The sequence below is a fragment of the Centroberyx affinis genome, unplaced genomic scaffold (assembly GCF_046629955.1).
Source record: "Centroberyx affinis isolate AG114_WGS23_722 - 3 ecotype Tasmania unplaced genomic scaffold, CSIRO-AGI_Caff_v1 ptg000262l_1, whole genome shotgun sequence".
Classification (NCBI taxonomy): Eukaryota; Metazoa; Chordata; class Actinopteri; order Beryciformes; family Berycidae; genus Centroberyx; species Centroberyx affinis.
Window position 1 is genome coordinate 180,480 of NW_027278944.1, and position 14,064 is coordinate 194,543.

General features: G+C 47.5%; 2 protein-coding genes across 2 annotated transcripts; one reads left to right on the forward strand and one right to left on the reverse strand.

Annotated features, from left to right (window-relative positions):
• The first annotated feature begins 107 nt into the window (after window positions 1-107).
• atf4b (activating transcription factor 4b) lies at window positions 108-3,260 on the forward strand. The gene is made up of 3 exons (XM_071546203.1): window positions 108-272; window positions 1,110-1,577; window positions 1,744-3,260. Exons 2-3 carry the CDS (start codon window positions 1,214-1,216, stop codon window positions 2,781-2,783), a joined length of 1,404 nt encoding a protein of 467 aa, XP_071402304.1. The 5' UTR covers window positions 108-272; window positions 1,110-1,213; the 3' UTR covers window positions 2,784-3,260.
• A 3,581-nt stretch (window positions 3,261-6,841) lies between these two features.
• LOC139666971 (GTPase IMAP family member 8) lies at window positions 6,842-13,525 on the reverse strand. The gene is made up of 6 exons (XM_071546336.1): window positions 13,207-13,525; window positions 11,581-12,139; window positions 10,920-11,017; window positions 10,559-10,690; window positions 9,613-10,203; window positions 6,842-9,344 (listed from the first exon to the last, which is right to left on the reverse strand). The coding sequence occupies exons 1-6, from the start codon at window positions 13,235-13,237 to the stop codon at window positions 9,271-9,273; spliced, it is 1,485 nt and encodes a 494-aa protein (XP_071402437.1). The 5' UTR covers window positions 13,238-13,525; the 3' UTR covers window positions 6,842-9,270.
• Between the last annotated feature and the right edge of the window lie 539 nt (window positions 13,526-14,064).

Consider the following 14,064-nt stretch of genomic DNA (forward strand, 5'->3'; position numbering starts at 1 on the left):
ATGGGCTATGCCCGGAATGCAAACACTGGCGGAGTGATATAAACGTGGGTGACGCGGAAGGATACTCTAGGCCCTCGCCTGAGCTCTATATTAGCACCGCGCCCTTGCCTGCGCCATTTTCCTTCCCAAGGATCAACAAACGAAGTACTAGCATTACGACAGCGCTCTTTTGGGCGAAATGGCAGTGTAAAAGTGTGCCGCGATCCAGCAGCCGCCAACCCAACAGTGCATCCAGCCAGTGCACTGAGCCACTTCTTATTAAGCAAAATGATGTAAGTATATATTTTTTTAATAAAATGTCGTTCATTGACAGCTGTCGAGCCTATAGAAGCCGCGTGCCTCTTACCAGCCGACCACGAGCTTTTCTTGACATTTCTGTAACGTTACATGTATAGACCTTTTTATTTACTGAATCATCATAGTCGAATACGATGGCTGGAGTAAAAAAAAGTATCAACTACAGGAATGACATTTAGAACACGTGACAGCACGAAATGTTACATGTTGCGTTTAGCACCGTATGTCTCGTTACATGGGGTCATTTTCTCGTCATGGACGGCTTTGCAACATTTGTATCGATTTTTAATGTTTTTGTCACGAATGACTTCAATGCCAACGTGGCAGTCAGAAAATGGTTCGTTTCCCCTTTGTGTCAAAATGGCGGCTTTGTGGAGGCGGGATTAGGAACAAAAGTGTGGCTGTTTTGGAGAGGAGACAGAGGGAGGGAGGGGGGGCGGGGGTGTGATCGGACTTCCTCGACCCCGGTTGCTTTGGAAACAGACAATGACGTCAGAGTCATAAGACTCGAAGCGGGGCTAGAACACGTGGTATGGTGCAGGTGCATTGCAGTGATGGGGGCAGTGTTGCTAAAACATGTAAAGACACCTGCTTTTGAGATGAGAATTGTTTCCCCCTCTTAGCTTTTTTCCACAAGGCTTTATTCCACATAACACTTCAATAACATATAGATGACTCCCAGTTATGTCAACAGTTGCAGAAGTCTGTCATCCAAAATCTGTTTGATATATTTGTGAATGTAATATTTTTTTCAACAGTATTGTTAACATTTTTTTTAAATCTTATGTGTTCTTTTCTTTTTCCTCCCTCAGGTCCTTCGTGGAAAACCTCAGCTCTGCTGCAGTCGACAGCATAAAAGAATCCGACGCCTTCCTAGTATCGTCGCGCACCTTATTGGTGACCAACAACAGCCACTATGACCATGATGATGACAAGCTCACAGTTTGGCCTGGAAGACATGGAGGCCCTACTTTGGGGGCCTTCCTCTCCCATGGCTGATGCCATGGGCTCCGTACTTTTCCACCCTGACCAAGAAGAACTACACGGACGAGGAGGAACCTCCGGTTCGGAGGGGGGCGCGTCTCCTACATTGTCCTTCTCCTCCTCATCGCCGTCTTCTTCGTCTTCTCCTCCTCCCTTCTACTCCCCTCCTCCCTCACCGCCGGCCCTGCTGCTCCAAGGGGACAAAGCAGGAAGTGAGTCGGACATGCTCTCCTTCCCCTGGTTGGCCCACCCTGACCAGCTGGGGCGCACCCAAACAGTTGCAGGTGTCGGCAAAGGTGATGACTGATGTTCCGCACTAATAATCACAAAGCAAACTTGACATTCAGACATTCAGAAACGCAGTTCCCTGTCACTGCCATATTTAAAGATGTATTTCTTCTTTACACAGCAGTAAAAACACCATCCCTTCATTAAAATATTGTACCTTATTTACTCCTACAGAGGTTGCGTTTGGCGACATGGACTGGATGACTGAGAGGGTGGACCTGAGCGAGTTTGACCTGGACTCTCTGATCGGCTCCTGCAGTCCTGATGAGGAGTCGCCCAGCTATCCAGAAGACCTCCTGGCCTCCCTGGACTGCCCCATGGAGCTCGACTGTCTCCCCCTCCCCTCTCTCCCAACTCCCGCACTCCCGAGTCTTCCTGCTCCTTCTCTTCCAGCTGTATCCACCCCTTCCCCTTCCACCGCCTCTGTAGATCTTTCTCTCATCCCAACCGTTGAGCCAGTGCCCCACATAGACAGGCATGAAGTCCCCTCCCCTCCCCCGTGTGTCCCGGAGCCCCAAGAGGAGCTGGAGATTAAGTCTGAGCCCGTGTCCCCGGCCCCTTCCTCCCCCTCGGTCGATTCTCCCCCCTCTCCCGCGTACACCCTCGACCTGGGCAGCGAGGTGGATGTGTCAGAGTGTGTGTCAGAGTGTGTGTCCGAGTGTGAGGTGAAGCCAGTGGTAGCTACTGTGGTGCCCCAGGTCCCCAGGATCGTCCTCTCCCTCTCCCCCACCCGCATCGTCCTCCTCCTGGCCCCCAAAGACGAAGTCGGGGTCACCACCACCACCGTAACGACCACACCAAAGATCGTCCACTCCTCCCCTCCTCCCGCCTCCGCTCCGTCGCGGTCCCCGAGAAGCAGACCCTACCCCGACCCCGCATCCAGACCCGGCCCATCCTCTCCCAGCACCTCCGGTGTCAAAGTCAAGTCCCCCAGGGGTGCGGCAGCAGGAGGGAGCGAAAGGGCGACTCCGAAGGCTCCGAGGGATAAGAAGCAAAAGAAGATGGAGCAGAACAAGACGGCCGCCACGCGTTACCGGCAGAAGAAGAGGGCCGAGCAGGATGCGCTCAGCTCGGAGTACGGCGAGCTGGAGAGGAGGAACATAGAGCTGACCGAGAAGGCCGAGTCCATGGCCAGGGAGATCCAGTACCTCAAAGAGCTCATGGAGGAGGTCCGCGTGACCAGGATGAAGAAAGGCCTCGGCGCCGACCTCTAGTGGTCGGGCCAGAGAATGAAAAGGTAGACAGGGTAGACGAGGCGTTCGTGTGGTTTTCCGAAAGTGGAACGATTGAGAAAGTGGGCTCAAACGGTGTTTAGTTCACCCAAATAAATATTGGATTCAGTGTGTATTCTAATACCACAATGCAAGTCCTAGAGATGCCCAAAATCCAGTGAAACTGATGTTTGACTTTACCTGAATTATCTCTCCTTTTTTTAAATAGATATCAACTGTATGGGTATTAAATATTTAATATTTTGTCTACTTGTTTAGTGTAGTTCTACTATATGATGACCTAAAGTATTTTCCATTCAGTATATGAACTTGTGTGTTATTCCATTAAATATGTTGCTGTCAATTCTTAAGACCGTGGACCTCGGGAACTTTGTAGATTTTGACATCGTATTTATGTGTATTTAGTATAATCTCTGAGCATTCTTATCTGAAATCTATTAATAAAGAGTCTTAAACTCACCCAGTGTTTATTGTGTTATTCTCATTAGCATGTTGAGAGGCAAGTCAAGGTCATAAGCCTTTTGCTCTGGACAATTGGATTCTACTTGGTGGGTCAAATTGCTCATCACTTATGTGGTAGTGTGGGCATAAACTTAAAAATAGAGGGTCAAATTTATTAGCATTATTTAATACAGTATATACACTGAGCAGGCATGTGAGGTCATGAATGCCTGTTAACAAATGAACTGCATATATAGAGAATGAAAGTGGCTACTAGACAAGCCACAGATCTACCATGTGGCATTTCTTAGTCTTAATACTATTGCCATGATCAGCAGAGACCACATTGGCAGTAAAGTGTATAGGTGTATCTTCCAAAATGTGTTATGAACAGTTAACACATTACACAAGTAACAGTTACACCACAAGGACAAATGATGCAATACCAGTGTGACTAAAAGCAATTGCAGTTCTATCGTGCTCTGCAGGAAAGACTTAATGCAGTGTCATTTGTGACAAGAAGAAACCCTAAGATCAGTGTTGTCATGTTTGTGTAAGGGGAAAGTCCAAGTTTAGAAATGTTAAGCATGTTTTATTTATTTCACTAAATCATAGTGGGAGTCCCCCTTGTTCCTCCCTCACTTTGCCCCCTTGGAGCTTATAGACTAGGGTAAAATTTGAGTTGAGACAAAATGAACAGAACATTTGAATTTGGTCCAATGGTATACTGCAGTACAGAGGATTTCTACGTATGTGTTGTGTCCAAATCAGGATTTTGCTGGTCTACGCAGATGAGAGTCAAGTCAATTTGACCCAAGTCAGGCATTCAATCGTGGCTAGTTGTGGGTTTGAAACACCAGTTAAGTACAAATACACTGTTTTCAGCCTGTTCAGAATGCCACCTCGTCCCACAGAGAGAATAGCCCTTTGTCCCCAGCCCTGTAATGCAGCACAATGAGCCAGTGGAACCTAATGTTCGTCTGTGTGGAGCCTCTTTTAGAGTGCAAACTAGGTGAAGATAATGGAGCCGGCCTGACCAGCGGTGTGCTGCGGATACACGAGTATTAGATCAAGTGACTGTCATGTGAAATCACAGACGCCATTTCCTGGCTCAAGTGGATCCATTTTGGGACGTGAATAGAGTTTCTCTGCTGTTCGTTTCATCCCGACGGTTGCCGAACTGAAGTTGTAAGAAAGAATTGTGTGTGTGTGTGTGTTTTAGTGTGTGAGAGAGAATAGGAGAGCAAAAGAGAAAGAAGAGAGAGTGCTGACCCAGGCATGGCTTGAATAATAACAATGTCAACAGCAACTATGTGCATTCAACCTACAATTGGCCCTATAGGTGCACACAGTAATTGGTCCAGGCTTTGGTCCAGATAGCTTAGGGAAAATCTATAGTTGGAGGTGCGCCAAACCCAGGATGGTGCAGAGGCACTTAAAATGGGAAAAACATTGCCTCCTGAAAACAATTATCTACCCCTCTGTGGACCACTCCATCTGAAAGTGACCCTGATTTCGCAAGACCAATGTTCGATTTCAGATGGCCTAGAACATCATATTCTGCACTTCAAAACGTATTAAAAATGCAAATAACACCCCCGTTGGTTTATATTATGCTCTGTGAAGCGAGGCAGTGTCACATGTCCCTAAATTGCTAATGTGATGCGAGTGCCATCCAAAACATCCGACCCTGTCATATCAACACCGGGCCCTTGAGACCATGGGATTCAGGCTATCACAAGCTGTGGCTTCTGTGCAGGGTGACATTTTTGAGATGCTAAATAGGTGAAAAAAGAGGTCACTTAGCATGTAGAGAATGTTCTAAATTCTCAATTTACCGTTAAAAAACCTTAGAGAGATGCGTTACATATGGAAATGAACACTGTGAATGCAAAAACTAAAATACACAATCTTTTCACCTCCTATCAGTGATATAGTATTAGATAAGACAGGCAAACTACTACCACCAATATAAATAAACAATTGCATTTTCAGGAAACTATTATATTTAAGATTTATATAAGTTTAAAAAAGTGGGTAAACTCTATTTCACAAATAGAAAGATGAGCAAATTAAGTTTATGTGGGTTTACCTTCCACTATATCACTGCCCTCTATGTGTTGTATATGTGTGATGGGTAGAGATGTAGAATCAACACTATTACTGTCGTTTAGGAACAATATTTTCAAGAAAGCCCACAATGCACCTTCTTTTTAAGAAATAGAATCTTAAGTTAATAGTTACCTGACTTGACCAGTCATCCTAGATTAACACTGCCCTATAGAGGCAGACAGCTGTAATTATTTTTCATGTTTTAAAGGTCAAAGGTCATGACTAGCATTTAGATTTCAAAGCAACACAAATTATACCCATGAATGCTACTTAACGATTCACAGTTCAGTTATGTACCAACAATAGTCTTTTGGCAGGACAGGAGAAGCTTGTGAAGTTCAAGGCACTCACAGTGGGTGTCGAATTAAAAAGCCTTTATTTCACTGGGGCCCAGGCATAAAGTCCTTCTTAATGCCTTAGCCATAATGAAATAAAGCCTTTTTTTTCTCTTCTTATTCTATCCCTGCACCCCACATGAGAGCCTTGGATTTAATTAATTTTTTTTGAATACTCTGACCCTTCCCAAAGAGCACCAGTGGAGGTAATACCAAATACCCAAGAAGCATTCCTTCATATTTTTATTTATTTATTTTTTTTAATCATTTTCCTCACTACCCACTCAGTTACTGCTGTTAGGTTTTCAGAGCAGAAAACATCTCCAGGGTTGCAAACTAAAAGCTTAAAGTAATGGTGCAGTGCCACCTAGTGATGATGCGGCACAATTTCTTCTTCTATAGGCACCAGTAGAAGTCCCAGGGGTGCAGGGGGGTGTGGCTGCACCTGGGCCTGCAACGGTAGGGGGGGGGCCCATCACAGACCTCTAATACAAAATGGGCCCCCTGGCATTCAGATGTAGTTTGTAAAGCATCTATACTATCTTGCAATCTCAAGCTGTTTCTGTTTTTTTTTTATCATTGTATCAATACAATTTCAATCCTCAACCTGTATTTCTTTATTTCATTGGATAAATTCAATTTATTAATGAATGTACAACACTTTAGATCGCCTCTGCCTAATTTCCCATCATTCTTGCTGCTACATCATGGTGAAAACAACAAAGTATGATTCTTTACTAAAACTAAGATTAAGTGTCAGACAGTATTCTCTCATGAGGACTTGGTACACTATCTCTTGTCACTCAGTGTGTGTTAGCTTGAAAGAAAATAACGTTAAGATGTGTCATCACAAAAGTGGTGCCCAAAAAATGAAAACAAACAAACAAACAAACAAAAAAAAGGTTGGGGTACAGGGGGGTTCTTGGGTAGGGGGGCCCATAGCAAATTCTTGCATCCGGGCCCCTTGCAAACTTCTTACGCCCCTGTCTATAGGTATTCTATTAAACTAGTCTGAATGACACTGTGGTCTTTCTCAGCCTACTGACATCATCCAGGGTTGTACTGCAGTCTGTCAATGAGAACAACTAAATGTCAGACACACACAAAAAAAGCCAGTAGGATGAAAGCCAAAAATAGACAACAATATATCCATATCTTTTATTGTAGCTGTCCGAGGATGAACAAAGTTGTTTTCACTAATGATGCAATCACCATTTAGGACCACACAGGAAGTAACGTCACTTTGGCTACAGTAAACTGGCGAAACTTACACAGTGCAAAATGCTTCCATAATACAATGTAACATATTTTACACTGTAAATATACATGGCTTATACAATGTATTCACAGGTGGAGCGGAACTTTAAGTCGAACTCAAGACTCCGGATGAACGCTTGAAACATCCTCATACCGAGTTGTGAAGTCATGCTTGTTATACTAAGTGCTGCGGTAGCCTACGTCACTAGATGGAGCACAGAGTCAGGAGAGAAGCGGTGGAAGCAGTGTCAGGGTTTCTTCTATGGGCTACATCTATTGTATAAAATGTGTGTTTTGCTCTTCTATTAGCGCATGGCAGTGCTATTGGTCACAGATAGTATATACGGTTCTATACTATCGTGCCAATCTGAACAGTACTAGGCATGAATTTTCTTTTTTCACTTTTTTCCTTTCTTTTTTTTTGCAGTAATAAAGGTAGAGGGATGTGATGATGTCATACCAGAAATTCAAGAAGTGAGGTTGCCAACAACTCTATAGGCACTCGTTTATCTTAGGTGCATGCGCTCTGTCTCAACATGCCTCTGGGAGTTGAAGATATCTTTTTTTTTTTTGTTTGTTTTTTGTCAAAACATCACGATTGAGGATGTCAGGAGCTGATCTCACGATGGTGTAGAAAAAGTGAACAGGTAGTAAAAGCCCTCTTTGAGCTCGGACGATTCATGAGGTTACGTCTTGTTTCTGTAGCATGCGACAGCTCGATGTAGCCTACGGGATGCTGCCCCGCCGCGGGGCCGTACTCCCCGTCCCACTCGCTGATGCTGAGGCACATTGCTGAATCTACCTTACTGATAACTGCACTGGATGCATGACAACAGAACAGAACGGAGCAGAGCCAGCCCAAGCCGGGTTAGACGGTGGTTTGAGGGATCTGGACTGCACATGGTTTAAATGCAGGCTTTTCCTTACTGATTTTAGAGCACTTCTTGGACATGGATGATGCGCCAGACCTGGGCTGAATTACTATAATTACCCCTTCAAATGGATTCAATTAATTTTATGGGCTGGATTGATTATATCTGGCACAATGGAACCCATTGGTTCACACGGAAAGTGCAAACACTGACCGTCATTGGTTTAAGCAAACTAAAGCAAAATCTCACAGTAAGTTCAATTTCAATTAATATGTGACTCACGTCTGCAGTTTCACACTAATCAGCGTTTCTGTAAATGTGTCAGAATTAGCCCCGAAGGGCTCTATTTCACCCAGAATCACTGAGCAGGGGCTAATCGAATGCTAATGAAGAGAAAACTCATTTTAATATCACTCATGTAGAAGATCATAATGTTACCGCATGTTTGACGTCTGATGGTGTACTTTTATGACAAACAACTGAAGGTTGTCCTCACTTGTACATTGGTGTGTAAGCATTCCAGTATGCGTCATCATCTTTTGTTACATTGTAAATGTTTTGGTTGGGTGAATGTACAGCATGTCGGCTGTTATTTTTCAATGGGTCGCTTTCACTCAAGCCATTTCCTTTTGTCCCCTATTGATTCAAACTGAACGTGAGCTAGAAAATAAACATTGAGAAGAGATGTGACCTAGAAGGAGAAGACAATCTTGTTAAATCCAGACAAAATTCGTGGTACAACACATACACAGTGACGTTCCTCTCTGACTTGTCCAGTCTTTCACACAGCCGATGTCCCAAACCTGCCGAGTCATAACGCCAAATCTGACTGATCATGATAATATCGGCGTCTTCTGGCATTTCCTTTCTAGGCTATAACTTCAAGTGAACGCAGAAAGAGACACGATGCATCATGCCACCGCAGGCCGCATCGAGTCAACTGCGCTTTCAGCTTGTAATACAAAGCACATCGGCTTCTCAGTGCGGTCTGAACCTAGAATTACAATGACTCTAATGTCTCTTCACTCTGATGCTGCGGTGTTGAGGCAGCGTCTCTTTCGCAGCAGTCGATGTCTCTGCCACGGGCCGAGGATCGAGCTCTGGTCCCTGGGAGCAGAACCCAAACATTTCTCCTTCCACCAACAGAAGTCTGAGGAGAACATTTAGTCTTAGATGAGGTTATCCATTGCACTAGCCTGTACTTTCAGTCCCAAGTCAAGCTTCGCTCGGTGATCGGTGAGTTCGGTCTTTCCAATTCAAACGTGCAGCTATTCATCACAGGACTCCCGTTCCAAACCCGCTGTCTTTATCTCAGTGTTCCCTAAAACTCTTCAGAGCCTGGAGAGGGATATCTAGATGAGGTTTAAGTTATGTGAGGTGATGTTTGAGCCTATTGAAGCCTCGGGGCGAGGTTAAAAAGCGGGATTCCACTTTCACTTCACTGCCACCGTGTCACTGGAGCTGGCATCCTCTACAATCATCCTCGGGTTCGGTGTTGTCGGAAGATTGAGAGCTCTCCTCGCTCACTGTCGAATACAACACAATCAAATTAGGCCTGGGCTGAACCGTGCCATTATATGCAATGCTGATAAAGAGACGTATGGGTATGGCTGACTGAAGCAAATCAATAAGTAGAGAGCTTGATGTGGTGTGTGGTCGCGTGTACATGCGTTAGAGTGTGTGTGTGTCAACTACAATGCAAAAAAAAAAATCTTTTAAAAGAGATTTTGAACACTACTCGGCTTTACAAAATGCAAGATATGTCAAATTTAAAGAATAAAGGCTGAGACTTACGCCACTCGCTCTGTATGGGGAGGAAGGCCTCGTCACCGTTCTCCCTGATCATCTCCTCGATCTTGTCCAGCAGGTCGGAGATGCTCCTGTCCTTGCCGGGGGTCTTACTGTCCAGGACGTGGTAATAGTTCCCGCAGTACTCCAGCAGCCGGTGCAGCTCCCGGCCGCCTCTCAGGATGTGCTCCTCGATGGGCGTGCGGCCCAGCCAGTCGCCGCAGCTGAACAGCACCATGGTGTGGAGGCACGCGTTGTCGCCGAACAGGGTCTCGATGTGGGCCAGGAGGGTTCGCCTCTTCCTGGCCGTGAGGGACGAGACGACGGGCAGGACCAGCAGCAGCGTGTGGGGTCCCGGCCGGAGGAGGGCGGCGCCGCGCTGCGACTCCTGCCGGATGCGCTTCGGGGTCCGCCTCACCGAGAACCAGTCCCACCCCGGGGTGTCCACTATGGTGACCCGGCGGCCCGACACCAGCGCCTGCCGCCTCAGGCACAGCTCCGTCTCCTGGCCCGACTCGAAGTCCCGGCGGCCCAGGATGGAGTTCCCCACCGAGCTCTTTCCCACGCCCTTCCAGCCCAGCAAGAGCACCCTCAACTCTGAGAGCAGGGGAGAGAGTGAGAGAGACAGAGAGAGAGAGAGAGAGAGAGAGAGCAAAACAAAGGAACAGGGCGAGTGAGAAAGAAGGAGAGAGAGAGAGAGAGAGAGAGAGAGAGAGAGAGAGAGAGAGAGAGAGAGAGAAATAGAAATAGAAAGAGAAACAGAGAGAAAGACAACAATCATTAACTAGTAATGAGTAAGCTATTTCCTGGAACAGTACTTCTGAAAACAGTCATGTTTTCCCAAGAGCAGTGTAGAACAGATGTGCACCAATCTCTCTCTCTCTCTCTCTCTCTCTCTCCCTCTCTCTCTCTCTCACACACACAAATACACACACAGAGTACTCCCTCTCACCTCTGGGAGGGCCTCCTATCATCTGCTCCCTCTGTCTGGCGTGCTCCTCCATCCTCATCCTCTCCTCCTCCAGAGCTCTCCTGGCCTGCTCCTCTTCCAGTAGAATCAACTCATTCACCTCAAAGTACCAGCCTGGGTAAAAATAACAATAAATTATTCATTACATGAAATAATAATAGACATTGTAGAAGTGACGCAATGCATGCCATTTAGTATATTTCTAGCCCAAAAGATGGAAAGCATATTATTGTTTATTATGTCACCACATTACAAAACGCTTTGCATGCCAAAGCAAAGAAGAAAATGTGGTAAAAGCAAAGACTGAAGATATGAAATCATAAACTATGAAATCCAGTCAAACCTTGGTTGTCAGTGATCATTTCCTCCACCTTTTCCATCAGCTCGGGGACCTGTGTGTTGTCCTCCCCATCCTTCCGATTGTTATCAAAGGCATGGTACCTGGAGGCAGGGGAGAAAAAGCAATGATCAAAGCAATTCAGGTGCATTACTCATCTGAGCAAGCCTTGGTTTACACAGGAAAAAAAACCAAAAACAAAACATGACAGGTTTTTAACTTGATGTGAACCAGATTTGATGCTTGATTTGATGTAGAAGTCACCCTGTTTACATGCCTACTGAACTGTTGCTGCACGGTTGCTCCGCCCACAAGAGGAATTACTTGTGATTCTTTTTGTCGCACAGGACTAATAAAGACTAGATGCAGGTGTGTGGGAGGACAGAGAGAGAGAAAGAGAGAGAGAGCGAGAGAGGAGTTTCACACTGTAAGACTGTCAGAGATACCCAATAGATGGAACAAAACAGTTATAGATAAGTTTGTAGTGTTGAGGATGTTTCCTCTGCTGCAGTGTTTTGTATCACTGTGTGTGAATGTAGCAATGCATACTACTCAACTGTCAGATTATACCCAGAGAGAGAGAGAGAGAGAGAGAGAGAGAGAGAGAGAGAGAGAGAGAGAGAGAGAGAGAGAGAGAGAGAGAGAGAGAGAGAGAGAGACACTGTACCTGCTCCCGCATCTCTCCACCAGCCACTGCAGGGCCTCTCCAGTGTTGGCTATGTGCTCCTCGATGAAGGTCCCTTTCGGCAGCTTGTCCACCCCGGTGAAGAGCACCATGGAGTACCTCCAGGTCCCCCCGCCCAGCGCCCCCAGCTGCTCCTCCGCCGCCCTCCGCTGGGTGTCGGCGAAGGGCTGCGTGACCGACACCACCAGCAGGATGGCGTGGGGCCCCGGCGGGCACAGGATGGCCCCCATGCACGGCCCCTCGCTGTCCAGGCTCGGCGGCGGCTGCGTCGGGGCGTCCGACTCGGCGCCCGCGTTGCCGTTGTCGTCGTCGGCCTCGGCGTCGTCCTCCGGGTCGCCGGGGATGGCCCACTGCGGGGTGTCCACCACCGTGACGCGCCGGCCGTAGATCTCCGTCTGGCCCACGTTGCTGTGGGTGGTCTCCGTCCCCGCCTCGAACACCTCCTCCCCCAGGATGGTGTTGGCGGTGGAGGTCTTGCCGGACTGCGGCCCCCCCAGGAGCAGCAGTCGGCGCTCGGGCGGGTGGCGGCCCCCGGGGTCCCCTGTTCGGGAAAACCGTGAGTGTGAATCGGAACAGTATCTTGAGGTTTAAATTCCTTCTTAATGGATGGGTTTGGTGGTTTTGTTTTGTTTGTGGTTTCTCAGATGGCCTTAATACATTAAGCCTTGCTTTCCAGCTTTCTGGATGCATCCATTTAACGCGGATGAATCACGGCATTGATTCAATTTACTTTATTAAATCAGGATAATCTGGCTGCCTAGTGTACAGCAGTTGGTACTGAGTGGGACATTTTTAACCCCTATTCTTCTAAAGGCTTTGGGGGAGAGGTACTAACTTGTCCCCAAAAGGCTTTTTTTGGAGATGAAAATGGCATATATTTGAAACTGTCAACTTTTGCATTCTTTCTACTGCAAAATATCTCCTTACGTCCTGCATGTACACTCTCCCTCCTTCATTTCTGTCCTCACTCTTTACTTTCTCTCTTCCCTTGCACCCTATTTCCTTATCTCAGCTCCTCGCCTCCTAATACCGTCCCTCTTTTCTTCACCTTCTCGTTCGTTCCTCCGCTTATCCCCCCTCCCTTGCACCCTCTCAGCTCTCTGTCCCTCTGTCCCTTAGCCCCTGCCCTTTCTTTTCCGTCCCATCCCTCCCCGCTTGCACTTTGGGGGAAAAAAAAAAACTGGGTCAGAGAGGAGGAACCTTGGACGCCTTCCAGAGGAGATGGCGTGAAGACAAAATATGATGTGCTCTGAGTACAAATCGAAGGGAAATAATACGTTTTAGCGGGACGGCACAACGGCAGGATATGTAACGTGAGAAGATGGCACGGGGACAGATGCTGGCTCTGCGAGGACGACGAGAGGGGAGAGAGGAGAGAGAATAAGGGGAGAAGGATGAAGTTTATTCATTCACCCCCAGTGACTCACTGCTGCTGCGACTTTCCATGTGAGCTGCTAAACACAGGAAGTGGACTCATGCAACAGTTCGCCCGTATCGTGCGTGTCCGACATGAAATGGCTCGCACGAGTTTTGCGCCAGACGTGCGGAGGGAGCGAGCGGCGAGGTCTTGCGGTGAGGATGATAAAAAAAAAAAAAACCCCCACTTACCAGTCTCAGAGGCAGAGGACACAGCAGCCATCTTGTGCGTGGAACCTCTGGCTTCTTCCTCCTCGGCCCCCCTCCTCCTTCTCCTTCTCGCCTCCACGGTGCCGTCCTCGGTCTGCTTCCCCTCTTCAGAAAACGGGCTGCGGGGCGATGGGTCCCGAGCGATCTGCGGCGGGCTGGCGGCTCGAATGCTCCGTCTTGTCTCGCTCCCTCGCTCTCACCCTCATTCTACTGCAGTACATAACCCACTCTATCTTCAGTTCCCAGTGTCTGCCCGCTCTGTCTCCCTCTCTCTCTCTCTCCCTCTCTCTCTCTCTTTGTATGTACCTCCTCTGCCACTCAACCTCTCCCCCTCTTTTTTCTATCCCCTTATCTTCAACCCCCCCCCCTCCTCCTCACACACACACACACACACACACCACCACCACCACTACAGCTCTTTTCTGTCCTTTTTTCTTTCTCTATCTTCTCTCCCCTTCTCGTCTTCCAGCACCCCCCCCCTCCTTTGTCTCTCGTCTTTATTTATCTGTCCGAGCGGAGAGGAAAGATTGTGCAATGCAGGAGACGGGAAGTCAATACCACCCCTGCAGCAGCAGCAGCAGCAGCACCAGCAGCTCCGGGAAGGTGTCTCGTCATTTTGAGGCAAAACAGAGGGAGTCGTTCCTCCCACTCGCCCCTATCGCACAGCACTGTGGCACTGTAGCATGCAGACTGCAGAGGACAGATAGAAAGATGGATAGACAGAGAGAGAGAGAGAGGGGGGGGGGGGGGGGAGAGAGAGAGAGAGTGAGCACCCTGTTCCCTGTTTACAGCTGGAAGTATTCCCCAGCTGCTGCATCATGCACACACACACACACACAC

Coding starts and splice junctions, on each gene's coding strand:
- atf4b (XM_071546203.1), top strand. CDS start 1,214: ATGACCATGATGATGACAAGCTCACAGTTTGGCCTGGAAGACATGGAG. Junction 1,578..1,743: donor AGTTGCAGGTGTCGGCAAAG/GTGATGACTGAT, acceptor TTACTCCTACAG/AGGTTGCGTTTGGCGACATG.
- LOC139666971 (XM_071546336.1), bottom strand. CDS start 13,237: ATGGCTGCTGTGTCCTCTGCCTCTGAGACTG. Junction 11,018..11,580: donor GTGGAGAGATGCGGGAGCAG/GTACAGTGTCTC, acceptor CCCTGCCTCCAG/GTACCATGCCTTTGATAACA. Junction 10,691..10,919: donor AATGATCACTGACAACCAAG/GTTTGACTGGAT, acceptor ATTTTTACCCAG/GCTGGTACTTTGAGGTGAAT.